General features: G+C 42.0%; 2 protein-coding genes across 42 annotated transcripts in view; both read left to right on the top strand.

The window, feature by feature from the left end:
* The window catches only part of LOC117899152 (calcium-activated potassium channel slowpoke), a 47,068-nt gene extending 39,159 nt beyond the window's left edge, over positions 1–7,909 (top strand). For 22 of the 41 annotated variants that reach the window (XM_034808979.1, XM_034808967.1, XM_034808974.1 and 19 more), the window contains 9 exons: positions 117–149; positions 220–409; positions 1,021–1,086; positions 2,823–3,000; positions 3,069–3,576; positions 3,779–3,915; positions 4,028–4,170; positions 4,234–4,453; positions 4,526–7,909. In XM_034808979.1, the coding sequence (XP_034664870.1) occupies positions 117–149; positions 220–409; positions 1,021–1,086; positions 2,823–3,000; positions 3,069–3,576; positions 3,779–3,915; positions 4,028–4,170; positions 4,234–4,453; positions 4,526–4,663 (1,613 nt within the window). In that variant the 3' untranslated portion in view covers positions 4,664–7,909. The remainder of the gene's footprint in view (positions 1–116; positions 150–219; positions 410–1,020; positions 1,087–2,822; positions 3,001–3,068; positions 3,577–3,778; positions 3,916–4,027; positions 4,171–4,233; positions 4,454–4,525) is intronic. The other 19 variants (XM_034808980.1, XM_034809004.1, XM_034808986.1 and 16 more) reach the window with 5 other exon arrangements.
* Positions 7,910–9,709: 1,800 nt separating this feature from the next.
* Positions 9,710–14,477, top strand: LOC117896686 (bromodomain-containing protein DDB_G0280777). Its single transcript, XM_034805137.1, has 4 exons — positions 9,710–10,006; positions 11,963–12,529; positions 12,658–14,166; positions 14,229–14,477. Exons 1-4 carry the CDS (start codon positions 10,001–10,003, stop codon positions 14,385–14,387), a joined length of 2,241 nt encoding a protein of 746 aa, XP_034661028.1. The 5' UTR covers positions 9,710–10,000; the 3' UTR covers positions 14,388–14,477.
* The last annotated feature ends 522 nt before the right edge of the window (positions 14,478–14,999 follow it).

Raw genomic sequence — 14,999 nt, 5'->3', positions numbered from 1 at the left:
ACTAATCGATTGCCGTCTGCTCTTTCTCTCTGGTCTCTCCAACGAAATGCTTCTGCATAACGCCAACGCCAATGCAACGCCCACGCCCAACGCCATTGCAAATTCCTTTGTCACAGGTGATATCACACGTGACAGAGAAGATACGAATCGTAAGGCTCAGAATTAAGCCATGAATAGAGTGAATAATGACACTAAATCGTTGCCAAATCTTTTTTACAGTACTCAATCGCAATGTGCGCCGTCCTAATGGCACTGGCAACGGTACAGGTGCCATGCATCATATGAACAACACGGCTGCTGCAGCCGCTGCTGCTGCCGCGGCGGGCAAGCAGGTAAACAAGGTGAAGCCCACGGTGAATGTGAGCCGGCAAGTTGAGGGTCAAGTTATATCTCCATCGCAGTACAACAGGTGAGTGGGAATGCACCATGCTGGGGAACTGTACATAAGCCAGGGAAGAGGGCCAACAATTCTATATATATATATTTATATATATATACAGATATTTATCACATATAAACGGCACTCTGTTAACTTCAATATAGCAATGCAATCGGTAATCGGTAATCGAGCATATGAGCAAAGCCAACCCAACAAAAATTCAATGAACACACTTTATAGGTCAAGGCATCAACTTTGAGTTTCAATATTTTCCTTTGCGTTTCTTCCGTTCTGCATTTTCCACCAACAGCAAACCAAAAGAGAAAACCATTCGATTATGATTATTGTGTTTAAGTGTTTCATTTTACACAACTACCGAACAGAAAAATAGGAATAAGAAAACGAATAAGAACAAGAACAATAAAAATAAAACTAAGAGCCAGGCAGTTCGTTAATAAGTCTCTCGTACATATGTAAATGCTCTCTAACTAACTAACTCTAACACCACCACTAACTGTCTCTATCACTCACTCAACAAAAACGAAACCGAAACAAAACCAAATCAAACAAACCAAAACACAATAATTACTCGAACTTTTAACCAGTCTAAATGTATAAAAACGAACAACATTTTGTTTCAGGCCACCAGAGAATGATGCTAACCCTTATGCGGGCTATCAACTTGCTTACGAAGTTAAAAAGCTCATGTATGCGTCCATAATTTCCTAGAAATTTAACTTACAAAAACTACTAAAAAAGCCAAAGCCTTTTTTAAACTATAACTTAGTATTCGTTAATACTTATTCTAACTACATTTTATGCGCATTTTGTTTAACACACATTGATTGATACTCGTTTTGATATTGATTGATTGAAAAGCTATGCCATTCCATCAAATATTCGTACTAAAATTAACGAAATACCAACTAAACTTGTGTCGTTATTGTCATGTCGCTGTCTTCTGTATTTGTATCTGTATCTGTATGCGTGAATGTCTGTATGAATGTGCGTGTCTATAGATTTCTCTGTTAATATGTATGTATGTCTATTCTTGAGTGTGTGTATGACCCATCCCATAAATATTTCTGCATCTTCACACGAGCCCAGCATTAACAATCTCATAACATTTTCAAACATTTTGTCTACTAACATCAATCATCTGGCCCAGCTATCCTATCTGCAGTGTTTTGTGCCAGTAACTTCTAACTGTACTCAAATAATTTCATGCTAACTACTAATACATAACTAATAATTCAATGTGTGAATAGCCATTTCGAACGCTTTTTCTTCTTCGGAACAGAACTATATATTATTTTCCATGTGTTTCAATTGAAGGCATTGAAGAATATATCTTGTACATACATATGTAAATATGTATGTATGTATGTACACATGTATGTATGTACTTAGTAACAGTTAGAGTGAACATTGTCAAAGAAGTTTTGGCCGGGTAAACTGAAAGTACGATCCAACCAAAACTGGATATAGTTTGAGCTATAACATACCCTTTAAAGCAAAGGTATCTCTATTGGCGAAAACGTCAATAAAATATTTTCAAGCCATTTAGCTCTTTTGTAAATCGTATGCTGAGATGTTCTAAGACCGGATAAAACATAAAATCGCTCTCTATCTCTCTCTCTCTCTCTCGCCTTCTCTGATCATTTGAAATATATATCTATATGTCGAACTATTTGTTGTGCGTGTTTTCTCGTGTTCATCCTGCACATGTGTACCATATACTTTCCATTACTTTTTCTCTTTTCTTTAAAAATTACGAACAGCATTCAATTACTGTAGTATACTTGCATATTGACTGCAGAGTCCTGCGGACGGGGAGGCTGATGGATCGTTTTGGGCATCTCCCTCGCGCATGCCGTACACCTGAATCAACATCACACACCAAGAGGGAGATTGCCAACCACGTAGAACACCCAAAATTTACCGATCGACAACCTCCCCTACGTCGGATGGCAGTGGAAGAGTTTTGAGTAGTTGAACGATTGATTTTGATTCGTATTCATATTCTTGTTCGCATTCATTTCGAGACTTTTGTTATTAGCACAAGCTCTTCTCTATCTCGTACTCTATCTATCTTTTAACTATCGTAACTATCTATCTATCTATGTAAACGTAAACTCTCTATCTTTAACTATCGTACGTATCTTGAGAACACATTTTTAATTCAATATGCTCCAAGTACTTGTACTCGTATTGAAGTATTCACATCATTTTTTTGAACGAAACACGTACTCGTAGCGTTTCCAAGGAACACTTTTGCATTTGGATGTAGCGTTTGTTTTTGAATTGGTTGATAATCTGCATATGCAAGTCAAAAGTTGATAAGAACTGAAATCAAATCCCATTATGATCGAAGCGATTACAAAGCGCAACAGCACAGACCGTCATGGCTAAACCAATTCTCTATCGATTTACTTGACTCTAGGCCGACGAGTCGCAGCTCCGGCACGGGTACTCAGAATCAAAATGGCGGCGTTTCATTGCCCGCCGGAATAGCGGACGACCAGTCAAAGGACTTTGATTTCGAGAAGACCGAAATGAAGTATGACTCGACGGGCATGTTCCACTGGAGTCCGGCAAAGAGCTTAGAAGACTGCATACTGGTAAGATCCAATCGAAACACACGGCAAAGGTTGAATCATCCTACATATTCTCATATTCTGATGTGCAGGATCGCAACCAGGCGGCCATGACAGTGCTGAATGGTCATGTGGTCGTCTGTCTGTTCGCCGATCCCGACTCGCCGCTGATCGGTCTGAGGAATCTGGTGATGCCCTTGCGGGCGTCCAATTTCCACTACCACGAGCTGAAGCATGTGGTGATAGTAGGATCGGTGGATTACATTCGGCGCGAGTGGAAAATGCTGCAAAACCTGCCCAAGATATCGGTGCTCAATGGCTCGCCACTGAGTCGTGCCGACCTACGGGCGGTCAACGTCAATCTGTGTGATATGTGCTGCATACTGTCGGCCAAAGTTCCTAGCAACGATGATCCCACGCTGGCCGACAAGGAGGCCATCCTCGCCTCGCTCAACATCAAGGCCATGACCTTCGATGACACGATCGGCGTGCTCAGCCAGCGCGGCCCAGAATTCGACAACCTGAGCGCGGCCGCTGGCAGCCCGATTGTGCTGCAGCGTCGCGGCTCAGTTTATGGCGCCAATGTGCCCATGATTACAGGTAAACTGCATCGCACTAAGTTGGCCGAGTTTGCGAACGACCGAACGAATGTGAGGCTGGCCAGGTCCACAGTTGGGCGGATCTGGGGTATAACAAATTCTCTGTCCTGGCCAGCCTCACCCGCCTCCGATACTGTTGAGGTGTGCGCTTTACTAATTTTACACACACTTGTGTGTGTTTTGTTGTTGGTTGTCGTTTAAAGAACTGGTCAATGATAGTAACGTGCAGTTTCTCGATCAAGACGACGACGATGATCCAGATACAGAGCTGTATCTGACGCAGCCCTTTGCCTGCGGCACAGCCTTCGCTGTGAGTGTGTTAGACTCACTGATGTCCACGGTAATGTCTCGCTTCTAGCCTTGATTCTGATTCCTTAAATACCCTTAGCCACTGTCTCCTGACCTTGACCCGAAACACTTGATATTTTATTCTTAATCTTACCCTTGCCCAGACATACTTCAATCAAAACGCCTTAACGCTGATCCGCTCACTGATTACGGGCGGAGCCACACCCGAGCTGGAGTTGATTCTGGCCGAGGGAGCCGGCCTGCGCGGTGGCTACAGCACCGTGGAAAGTCTGAGTAATCGCGACAGGTAAGCTTTCCATTACTCTTTCCTTTTATATTACGAACTAAAAGTAATGGTTATACTCCAAAGATGTCGAGTTGGCCAGATATCGCTATATGATGGCCCGCTGGCGCAGTTTGGGGAATGCGGCAAGTACGGGGATCTGTTTGTGGCCGCCCTCAAGTCGTACGGCATGCTGTGCATTGGTCTGTACCGGTTCCGAGACACCAGCTCCAGTTGTGATGCGAGCAGCAAACGATATGTAATAACCAACCCACCCGATGACTTTTCACTACTGCCAACAGATCAGGTACGGCAGCAGCTCCACCAGCAATGATCCTTCGATCAGAAATAAATATCTACATATATTGACACATTCCAGGTATTCGTTTTAATGCAATTCGATCCGGGGCTGGAGTACAAGCCGCCAGCGGTACGAGCACCCGCCGGCGGACGCGGCACCAACACACAAGGCTCCGGGGTCGGTGGGGGCGGCTCCAATAAGGATGATAACTCTTGATTGTTACTGTGTAGCGCCTTAACTGATGGTCCTTATTCGTACATTTGAACGGTGGAGACGATCATTGAATGCAGAGCATCGCATTTCTGGCACTTTTATACAAAACTATTGGCATAAGATTCGATTCACAAACAAACCCCGACAAAGAAATATTTGTATGTATATTGTACCATGTACAAAACTGAAATCAAAAGCGTTAACTAGTTAGAAATACCCTACAAAACCTGGGGGCCAGAAAGTGTGTTGCTCTGTCCCTTTATGTGTGTGGAGGCATGCGACGCGATGTACTTTGTCCATCCCAAATAACAATCAAGAGACAGCCCGAACGAGCCAACGCAAGCGCAACTGCAACTGCAACTGTAACGTCAACGGTAGCGCCGCCTGCCTTCACATATATTAAGGGAATTAATTCAGATCAGGAGAGCCAGAACATCATCTCCGTTATCCATCGTTCAATTGCCAACTGATTGCTTCCCACATCATTCCGTATGCCTTTTTAGAACCTTGAAATTAACATATATATTCTCTATTCTATGTAATTATTTATAATTTTACCACCTTTCCTATTCTTTATTGGTTTATCTGCCACACAATTTATTATTATTCTTTTTATTTTGTAATCTTTACTGTGCCTCAATAAAATATTCTTGTTTATGCGTTGAGTTTATGATTTGGATACCAATCAATCCCAGCTCGATTTAGTTATTGAAGCAACAATCATTAGTTATATCAATGGGTATGTATTTATATATGAGTTCGTTAAACAATCATTTACACTAACATTTACATTTAAATTTGAATTCACATATTTACTCACTAATTTCATGTCATTTTGATTTACATTTGAGTTCACTTCATGGCGCTATCATTGCATAAGAATTAATTGAACAATTCTAAACGAAAATCCATCTCAATGGTGTGACGTAAGCAATTGGGAACCATTAGTGAGGTAAGCTACACATTAAACAAGGAAAACGGCCAATCGACCAGACAAGATCGATTGGCACAAGCTACAACTAATACTAAGTCTAAGTACTAAACGAAACACAAAACACAATCTATGTACTTTCACCGACACCAACAACTGTATCAGAGTCTTTCTCTAAGCTGCAGTGCAGTCTAGCAGCAGTAATTACGCAACAATTTATACTTAACACACATAGAAAATCAACCAGTTACAGATGCGAGCATAGGTAGAGATGATATATCGGGCATTTTGTATCCTGTATCCATGTCTGCATACAGGGCGAAAAGGCTAAAACGAATTGTTGTGCCTGCATACAAATTCAAAAACTGCATTTAGAAGTTTCTGAGCATGCGCAAAATGATTTATATAGAGCGAGTCATACTGAAAAACATTTAACTTTAAAGGTATAACTAAACACAAATAATGATTAGCGACTATTAAAGGCCAACAATCAGCTAGCTAATTCGTACACTTAAAGCAAATGCAACTACAAATACAAAGCTCGGCTCGAATACGACATTTTATTAAAGCTAGAAAGCAGGGAAAGCTAGAGTAAAGCAAGGTTGTTTCAGCAAAGGATAACCACGAATGGAACCACTACCCAAGCAAGAAGCTACAAGAATAACACATAAGTAATGCTTTTTAACTCGACTTAACATGTCAACTCCATGTGGGACATACTACAACTTTGCTAATTCAAAATTCAGAAACTTTTCACACTCACATCTTCACCAACAAATACACACAAAATACTCAAAACCAAATACTGTAAGTAGCGCATTCAAATCATTATCAAATCTAGAGTACACCTATACCTAGGGGTATAGAGTGCCACGATCAGTTGATGAAAATGTAGTTAGTAATATTTTTTAGTGTATGTGAATGTGCGCGCTTTTTACCAGCGATTTACGAGCAGCATCTGTGGTGTTCTAAACAATTTTTGATAGATACAATCGGTAAATCAAATCGAAGGACGACAACGTACGTTCTGTGTTCTGTTTTTCTCAGACTTTTCTCCTTCTCCGATCTGTAGTTCTACAATTCTATAACTTTCACGCACCTGCGCTCGAGCCGCCAAAAGGGTAACGCTCTGTTTTTTGTACATAGCATGTAAATATATTAAGTAACTCCAGATAGTATCTCGGATATGTTATCGTTTCGTTGTGCAACCAGTTTTCGGTACCATATAATTGTAATTTGTTCAAATGATAAACACTGCCAAAGCGTATAGAAATCACATTAAATGTAGATCAGCCAACCAAAAGCAGACAGCATTCATCCGATTAAATGGGTAACACAATACCAAAAGCGTAACAAGAACACGGCACAGAGCAGCAGCATACAATGATTAGGTTTGTTTCCACCCATGATTAGCCAATAACAAATTTAAGTAAAACGAATTCGAGCTTTTAAAATTAATACATCAGAAACCAAATGGGAGATCGTAAGGGAAATAAGTGAATGAGATTAACGAGTTCATTTTTGTTTTGTATCTGATTTGTAGGGGAATTTTGTGTAGGCTTACCCAGAACGTAAACTTAAATAAATATGTGAATATTATGCGCCTTCGAAATTGATGTAAACGTGTATGTAGCCGTGCAATGTGAGAAAACATTTCAACTTCATTTAAAGTAAACGTTAAAGTAAAGGTAAAAGGATTAGTCAGGTGTAAATGTTAACGAATGAAGAGCATAGCATAGCTTAGCATAAAACATAAGACGACTAGATATCGTGGCAAGAAGTTCATTATTGTTAATGCTAAAATTAAAACTAAACATTAAATCGATTAACAACAACCGCATTTGCAATCCTAAATTAACAAGAGATAGACAACCAGCGAGAGGAGTAGCGAAAACCCAAAAGTTAAACATAATTTTTAAATGAAAAACTAGGCATTACATTTATAGAAATTTCACATACTCATACACAAATACACACCAAGCCACACAAGAACACACACAAAACACACACCTACACAAACACAACAGCGAAGACCCCAACAACAAGAACAAAATGAACTCTCGATGTTGTGAAACTTGATAAAATCATGTTTACGCTATAGCAGATCAATAGGAAAACAACTAATATACCACAAACTATTCAGAAACATACCCAAAGCCTACCCAAAAGCTTCTTGATAACATAACAAAATTAACCCTAAGCAAATATCGATGAAAAAACTCTTCGACAAAGCTGCCTTTGCCATTTACATTTAAAATTGAATAAAGTTCGAAAACTTTTCCACTTCGCTTCATCGACAAGTTCTCAGCAGCTTTGTTCACCAAAAAAGCTAAATACAGACACATACATACATATATATTTATTAAATCGCATAAAACTATTCAATGCTGTATAACTAAATGTAAGAGCAAACTTTTTATAGAAAATTGGTGAATAAAAATGCAAAAAAAGTATATATAAAAATATATATATTATCATACTCGTAAATGTGAAGCTATGCAGCATTTTACTGTAGTTAGATTTTTTGTATAGAATCAACGTTTGCAGCTAAGAAAAAACAAACAAAAAAATACTAACAAAAGGTTAAAACGATAATTTTACACGTTTAAGCGGCAATTGAAACAAATTCATTTTTTAAGGGCATAAAGATATTTAAAATAAATATCATAATTAATTTACAAATAGCAATTACATACAAAATGGCAAAACCGAAAAATATTTTTATAATTTTGCGGCACTTTCACATAATCCATAATGCATTACAAAATGTATAAATAAAAGAAACCAAATACCAATCACATTATGTACAACATTACCGTAGTTACTTTTTTTTAGTTTTTACTTGCTATTTATATAAATATATTTACACAAGGAAAACCGATCGGAAGAACGTAAACTTAAATGTAGACCTAAAACTAAAACAGAAAACGTAAAAGGCGATAAACAAATTATTAAATGAATATTAAAAACCAAATATAAATAAATCGAAATCAGAGCAGAACGCGCATAATGACAATTAGTTTAGTTAAAAACAGCCACAAAAAATATAAAAAATGTTTAAATAAAAATTAAAACGCTAAAAAGGTAATTTTAAACATTTGTCTAAAATGAGAAGAGGAAAAACAAGAAAAAAAAATGATAAATGTATAAAATAAAAGGTATAATAATAATATTATGTTGTTAATGTTTAAAAAACCTTGTTAAAAATAATATTTCAAAATAAAATATTAATACTGACAAAACAAAAAACGATGTAACAAAAAATCTGAATCACAGGCTTATGAAAAGTGAAATTTTGAGTTATGGCCAAAACTTTGGGCTGCCCAAGAGACCATTTTGACCCACAAATGGCAGGGCGAACGCAGTTAAATTCCAATGACCATTTGGGTTTAGAAATTGGTGGTTGCGCCCTGCATAAAATTTAACCACTTACGCACGGGTATGTTTCATAAGCGTCTGGTTGAGGGCTCATTATCATTATCAAGGGGCCTTGTGTGACTAGGAGGGTCATACCCGTCAACAAATATTGATAAGCGTAGTAACTAACTCTAAATAGGGATTGACTTCAATTATAATTGACACTAGTACAGTCAGTGCCCACTGTGGTTGCCACATTTCGTAATGTCAATCTCTGACTTTGCTCCTGATTGGATCTGCTTCCACTGCCACAGTGGGAACAGGTGGCAGGCAGTGCACTGGTTGCAGCGATGCCTTCTTCTGCTCATGTGCGCCTGGTCTGCATTGCTTTTTAAGGTAAAGAGCAACTGCTGAGAGACAACGAGTTCGTTGCCTAAGTCTTTTGTTTCTTTCTTTCGCCGGGCAAGAACAGTCCGTGGCAAAACACTTTCGTTTGCGCTTCCATTGTGGCTTAAATGAGTGGCAGCAGTCTTGGCCACTTGTTGGCCAATTCATGTTGCTCGTTGGTCGCGTGCTAAGGCTGGGCCATCGACGCAAACAAGTTTTCTGCACCGGCAGCGGTGTAGACGAAGACGCATGAAAATCCGACCACTTTCTTTGCGGTGCGCATTTCCAATGCGACTCCGCTACGTGGGCTTCCAGTGGATGGATCGTCAGCACATGGTTTTAGTCCGGACTCCACTGCCGACTCCGATTCAGTTGTCTTCGCGACTTGAACAAGTGCAGACGTCGCCGTCTCTGGCTATCTCTGGAATTCTGTGCGTGCAATTGGTACTGAAGAAAGCGCCGCGGCGGACGCTGACATGAAGTTAATTGATGTGATTATATACTTAATTGCCATTTTGATCTTCATCTACTTACTGCTTGAGGCTTAGAAGAAGCCGAAAGTCAGTCAACTATTGCCCAGAGCTTTCTACAAAAACGGAAACATCATAAACCCCAACATCTTCCGACAAGCCAACTAAAATCCAACGCCACTAATCCAAACCAAGATGAGGGTAAGTAAATCGCACACAGTGATCTCGAGTTTGTTGTCCGCAATTAGCGATAATTAAAAAAATCTCTCACTGTGCATAATAATATATTGAATGTAATTTGAATGGCACATCACTTCGCTACTCTTGGATCACTCAGCGTGCAACGACTCTCATTTGATCGACACTCATCAGCAACCTCACCTTCACCTTCAAATCCAATTACCAGACAATGCCGCCGCATCTGCAATTGAATTGAATATTTGACAAATTGTGGTGTGGCCGGCAACTGGCGTACTTTCATTTGCAATGAGAGCACTTGATGCGCCAGGTTTCGCTGAGCCAGTGGCAGTGGCTGCGGCATCTGAAGTTGGACTTGCCAGAGCAAGCTAGACAATGGATCGCTTTACGTGCACCAATTACAGTCACTGCTTGCCTGACTTTGCCTCAATGTGCAGCGGGCTTGAAAATAAAATGCTTACCGCTAAAATAAAAGTTGCAATTCAAGTTGTAATTTGGGTTAACCAAACTGTTGTTTGTGGACTCGCTGCTACTGCGCTGCTTGTGACAGGCTGCTGATCAATAGTTCCGTTTATGCCTAACGGCCCAATCCTTTGTCAAGTTCAATGTCCCAGCCGGGCCAAGCCCAGTACGGCCCAAGGAAACTCGAAATTAAGTGCAATCCAATGTCAATATTTTGACTTTCATTCAAACACGTTGCCAACACGGTGACCAATCCAAGCATCCGTCTCCTTGCTTCAGTTCATTCACCAGCCAGGCCTGCAACATGCATTTGCATATTATTATGCATATTGTATTTAAAGGCGACAAACTAACCAACCACTCGATAAACAATAAGGCAACAATTTCGTCCCAATTACACCTATCTCTGTCTCTGTCTCCAAGTCACAGTCCGTCTCAGCTTGCGATTAAGCAAACTCAGCACGTAATCGATAACCACATGTGTACGTATGCATATGTATATATGCGTATTGGTATCTGTTAGGCATTTCACCCGTTGATTGACGTCTGGCTAACGGCACACAACATTGTCATTGTCATTGCCTACTCCTCCCTCTCCTCCTTCTCCGTCTGCTCCTCTGCAGTGGCTGGGCTGGTCAAGTGAAATTGGTATATGCAGTGGTTGCCATCAAATTACCGACTTCCACTTTGATGAAGCACGACCAAAAAGTAACCAAGCAGAAACAAAGTTCATGTACTGCTATTGACTTTAAAGAGAATTATTATGGGTCTCGAATGCAGTATTGGTAAAAAGTAAAACAATTTTCTTGGAATGAGGTCAAAATGTATATGTTGATTAAAAAGTGTCTGTATTTGATCCAATGAATTATTTCTTGGAGCCATCCATGACTCAGTACAGGGTTTGTTCCTTCACAAGGAGCAGATACTTCACTGTTCATATTCCCAAATGCAATCACTTCAATCACAGCATTACAAGCCGAGTCACCAAGCCTTATATACCCAACAAGCCAAGTCAAACAAAATATCAGCGTAACAAATACAGAACCAATACATATCAATATTCGACTTTTCACTTTCATTCTACGGCAAGGCGGATTGAAAGTTTAATCAGGTAATGGCGAATCGGGGAAAATGGACAATGTTATTATGGCATAGACACACATGTGTACATTTATAAATATTTATTCATATATGTACATACATACATACATATATAAATAAAAATACTCGATGGCTCGTTTGCTTAAGCAGCTTTTGGTTAAGTAGTCAGCGTCAGGGGACGTGATAAAATTTTAGAAAACCGCCAATTTGTTCAAATTAAAGCCATTACAGTTTTTTTGTTACTGTCCAACGATTACACGGCCCTCCCCCTGGTTCCCCTCCATGGTGGAGCTTAGAAAGTTTTTATTTCTTTTAATGTTTTTGTCGATGCACTCGTAAAATAATTAACTTTTGTTGATTTAATGTTATTTGACATTTTCACTACCATCTATCCAGCCTTTCATTCTCTTTGCGCTCCTCTTGACGCTGGCCAATTGTGAGCCGCAGTCGCAGCACAGTGGAAATCAGCGTCCACTCGTCTACGGCAATTGGCCGCCAAAGAGCGCCAAGCAGTTGTCTCGGCCTGCGGCTGGAGGTTTGGGAGGTGCGTCGGGAAAGCAGCGCACACTGGTCGTACAGATACGCAGCGATCAGCCGGTGCCACTGGTATTGAAGGGTCGTCCCGGCCACCCACACAGCCATGCAACTCATCAGCATTTGGCACACGCACATGCCATCCATCCGCATGTCTTGCAGCACCCCCATTCGCATGCCCACCTGCATAGTCATCCTCACGTCCTGCACGTGCCACAGCATCAGCATCAGCACCAGCATCTTCGAGGACCTCGACCCATCAAGTTAAGCGCTCCCGTCTACCTAAAGCCCGCCAGTGCAATGCGCAAGCCTCTGAAGATCAAGCTGAACAACTCGAAGCCAAAGGCGAAGCCGACCTTCGGGTACGAGAAGCCCTTCAAGTTTGAGAAACCAACGGCTGTGTCTTACAGCGAGTTGCAGACCTTGCCGGTAAGTTGAGAAGATCATAGTTCCAAAAGCAGGAGTCAATTTCGATGCCTGCTTTTGAGGATTTGATTGATATACGACACAGACACAAGCAACCACTACACGCATGCACATGCCAAATCCCCCTACAGCTGGACACGCACAACAATTTCAATACTGAGCACTTTGCACCCATTTACACGGTACCCGCACCGAATTTGGCCGTGCACGACAATCACTTGGAGCTGGACGATGGCGGACATTTCGCAACTTCTTACCTTCCCCCACAGCACACTTCCCAGTCCCCTCCCCCCTCCGCACGCCCTCAGACATACCTGGCACCGGGTTACAATGTGCATGAGGAAGAGACAAATGATCAAACCATCCGCGATCCCATTTCGGGCTCGCAGAAACTCTTTGCCCCAGATCCAGATCCCTCGCTGCCCACCTCAAAGATTCGGCCCGCCACTGAGACCTTCAATACCCCGAGCAACAGCAAGCCTCTGCCATCAGATGTCCAGAGTAATCATCTTCCCGCCCAGCCACTGGTGCAGATTGTGGGAGCCCAGGCAGCCGCTCAGTCGGCTCCGGAGATCTATCCCGTCCAGTACGCCCAGCAGACCCAGCAGTTGCAACCCTTCCTTGCCGCCTCCATTTCCGCCGCCCACATTCCCATCTACAATCCCACCTATTTGGTGACCCAGTCGAATCAGCTGTACACGCAGCACAAGCAACAGCTCTTCAAGCCCAGCGCCGAGCATGTGCTCGAGGCTGGCTACGTGAACGCGGATCTGACCCAAGAGGTGGCAAGCAATGGGCAGATACTGCAGGCAGCCAAGGATCCGCATCACAACATTCACCCCGTGCTGGACTCGGCGCCGCAATACGCAGCTCTGATTGCTGCCCCGGCTCTGGGTGAGCCTGTCGAAAGTGCCTACGAGACGGCTTCCTTCCATTTGCCTAATGTGGCCGCGGCGGTGACGTCCACGGCTCCAGAGGGAGGCTTTGTGGTGTCCAACTACTATGGACACCCGCACGATTCCTCGCAATTGCTCCAGGCCTATGCAGAGGAGGAGGCCCGCCGTCAGCAGCTGGAGACCGAGCACGCAGCCCTGGAGCTGCAAAAGCAGCAACAATATCACCTCGATGAGCTCAACGCCCAAGCTCTGGAACAGCAGCAACAACAACAGTTTCATCTAGAGGAACTGAGGGCCCATGCTCAGCGGCAGCAAGAGCAACAGCAGCAACAACAGCAGCATCTGGAGGAGCTGAGGGCGCAGGCTCAAGCCCAGCAACAGCAAAATCAGCATTTGGAGGAGCTGAGGGCGCAGGCTCATGCGCAGCATCAGCAAAATCAGCATCTGGAGGATCTGAGGGCTCAGGCTCATGCCCAGCATCAGCAGCAGCTGCAGTTCGAAGAGCTGAAAGCCCAGGCCGAGGAGCAGCACTTGCAAAATCAACAGCAGCAGCAACAATTGCAGCTGGTGCAACTGCAGCAGCAACATCAACAACTTCAGCAGCCTGTCCAACATCACCCGCAGCCCGCCCAGGATCCTGCTGCAACGGCCTTCGAGGAGCATCAGCGACTGGTGCAGCAACAGCTAGGCAGCAACACGCCGCTGCGCATCTTTGTGCCAGACGAGGAGGCAGCGTCCGAATCGGTAAGAAAATCCCCGAAAATCTGAAAGAAATACTGAAACTCTGAATATTTTCCCTTGTGCAGCGCCTGCAAAAACGATCGGACGATCTGAAGAAAGGCACCGTGGAGGATGTGCACAATCTGGGATCGACCGACAGCGAGGCAGAGTCAGCCAAAGATTTATTTGAGGTATCCACCTCCGTAGAAGTTGCCGGCGAGCACCACATTGCCGGCAGTACATAGTTTTTTGTTGTTATGGCATTAGGCTTCGACGCTGTTCAAATATTTATTCTACACACTCATTTGTATAAATGCATTCATAAAGCGAGCAGTCGGTAGTTAAATAAATATAATCATTAATTTATTCAAATCGATTCAGAATTTATTCAACAAATAAACCACGCGGTGCACTCCGTTTCCCTTTATCGATTTTGCTTTTTGAAATTTTCTGAATGACAAATTGAATTTATCTTGTACTTTAGTTGTGCGCGCTTATTTTCAATGATATAAGTTAACAGGGCTCATCTCTGTTAACATACGTTTGATAACAGACATTGCTGTGGAGAATTGAATGATAAATGGGATAAAATTATAGTTTTATCGCGTAGGCTCCTAACTAGCTAGTAATATGAAATAGAACATCAAAATCGAGGAAAATGATTTAAGATTTACGGTATATTTACAGTATATTTTGAAAATTAAATGGTATATTAATATATTTCGGTATATTTCCGAGGGTCTGTCGGTATATTTTATCGATAGCTCTGCCGGAAACTAGGGCTGGGAAAACAACGATAGTGGCAATAGTATAGGTATCCTAGATTACCCTAGTGGCAATAGCTACTGAAAATAGTT

The sequence above is a fragment of the Drosophila subobscura genome, chromosome O (assembly GCF_008121235.1).
Source record: "Drosophila subobscura isolate 14011-0131.10 chromosome O, UCBerk_Dsub_1.0, whole genome shotgun sequence".
NCBI lineage: Eukaryota > Metazoa > Arthropoda > Insecta > Diptera > Drosophilidae > Drosophila > Drosophila subobscura.
Note: the sequence above shows the minus strand (reverse complement) of the source record. Positions and strands in the feature narration are given on the sequence as shown.

Bases quoted from the DNA above. Each gene is read 5' to 3' on its own strand.
- LOC117896686 (XM_034805137.1), top strand. The intron at 12,530-12,657 runs GTAAGTTGAGAA...ATCCCCCTACAG, and splicing joins GCGAGTTGCAGACCTTGCCG to CTGGACACGCACAACAATTT. The intron at 14,167-14,228 runs GTAAGAAAATCC...TCCCTTGTGCAG, and splicing joins AGGAGGCAGCGTCCGAATCG to CGCCTGCAAAAACGATCGGA.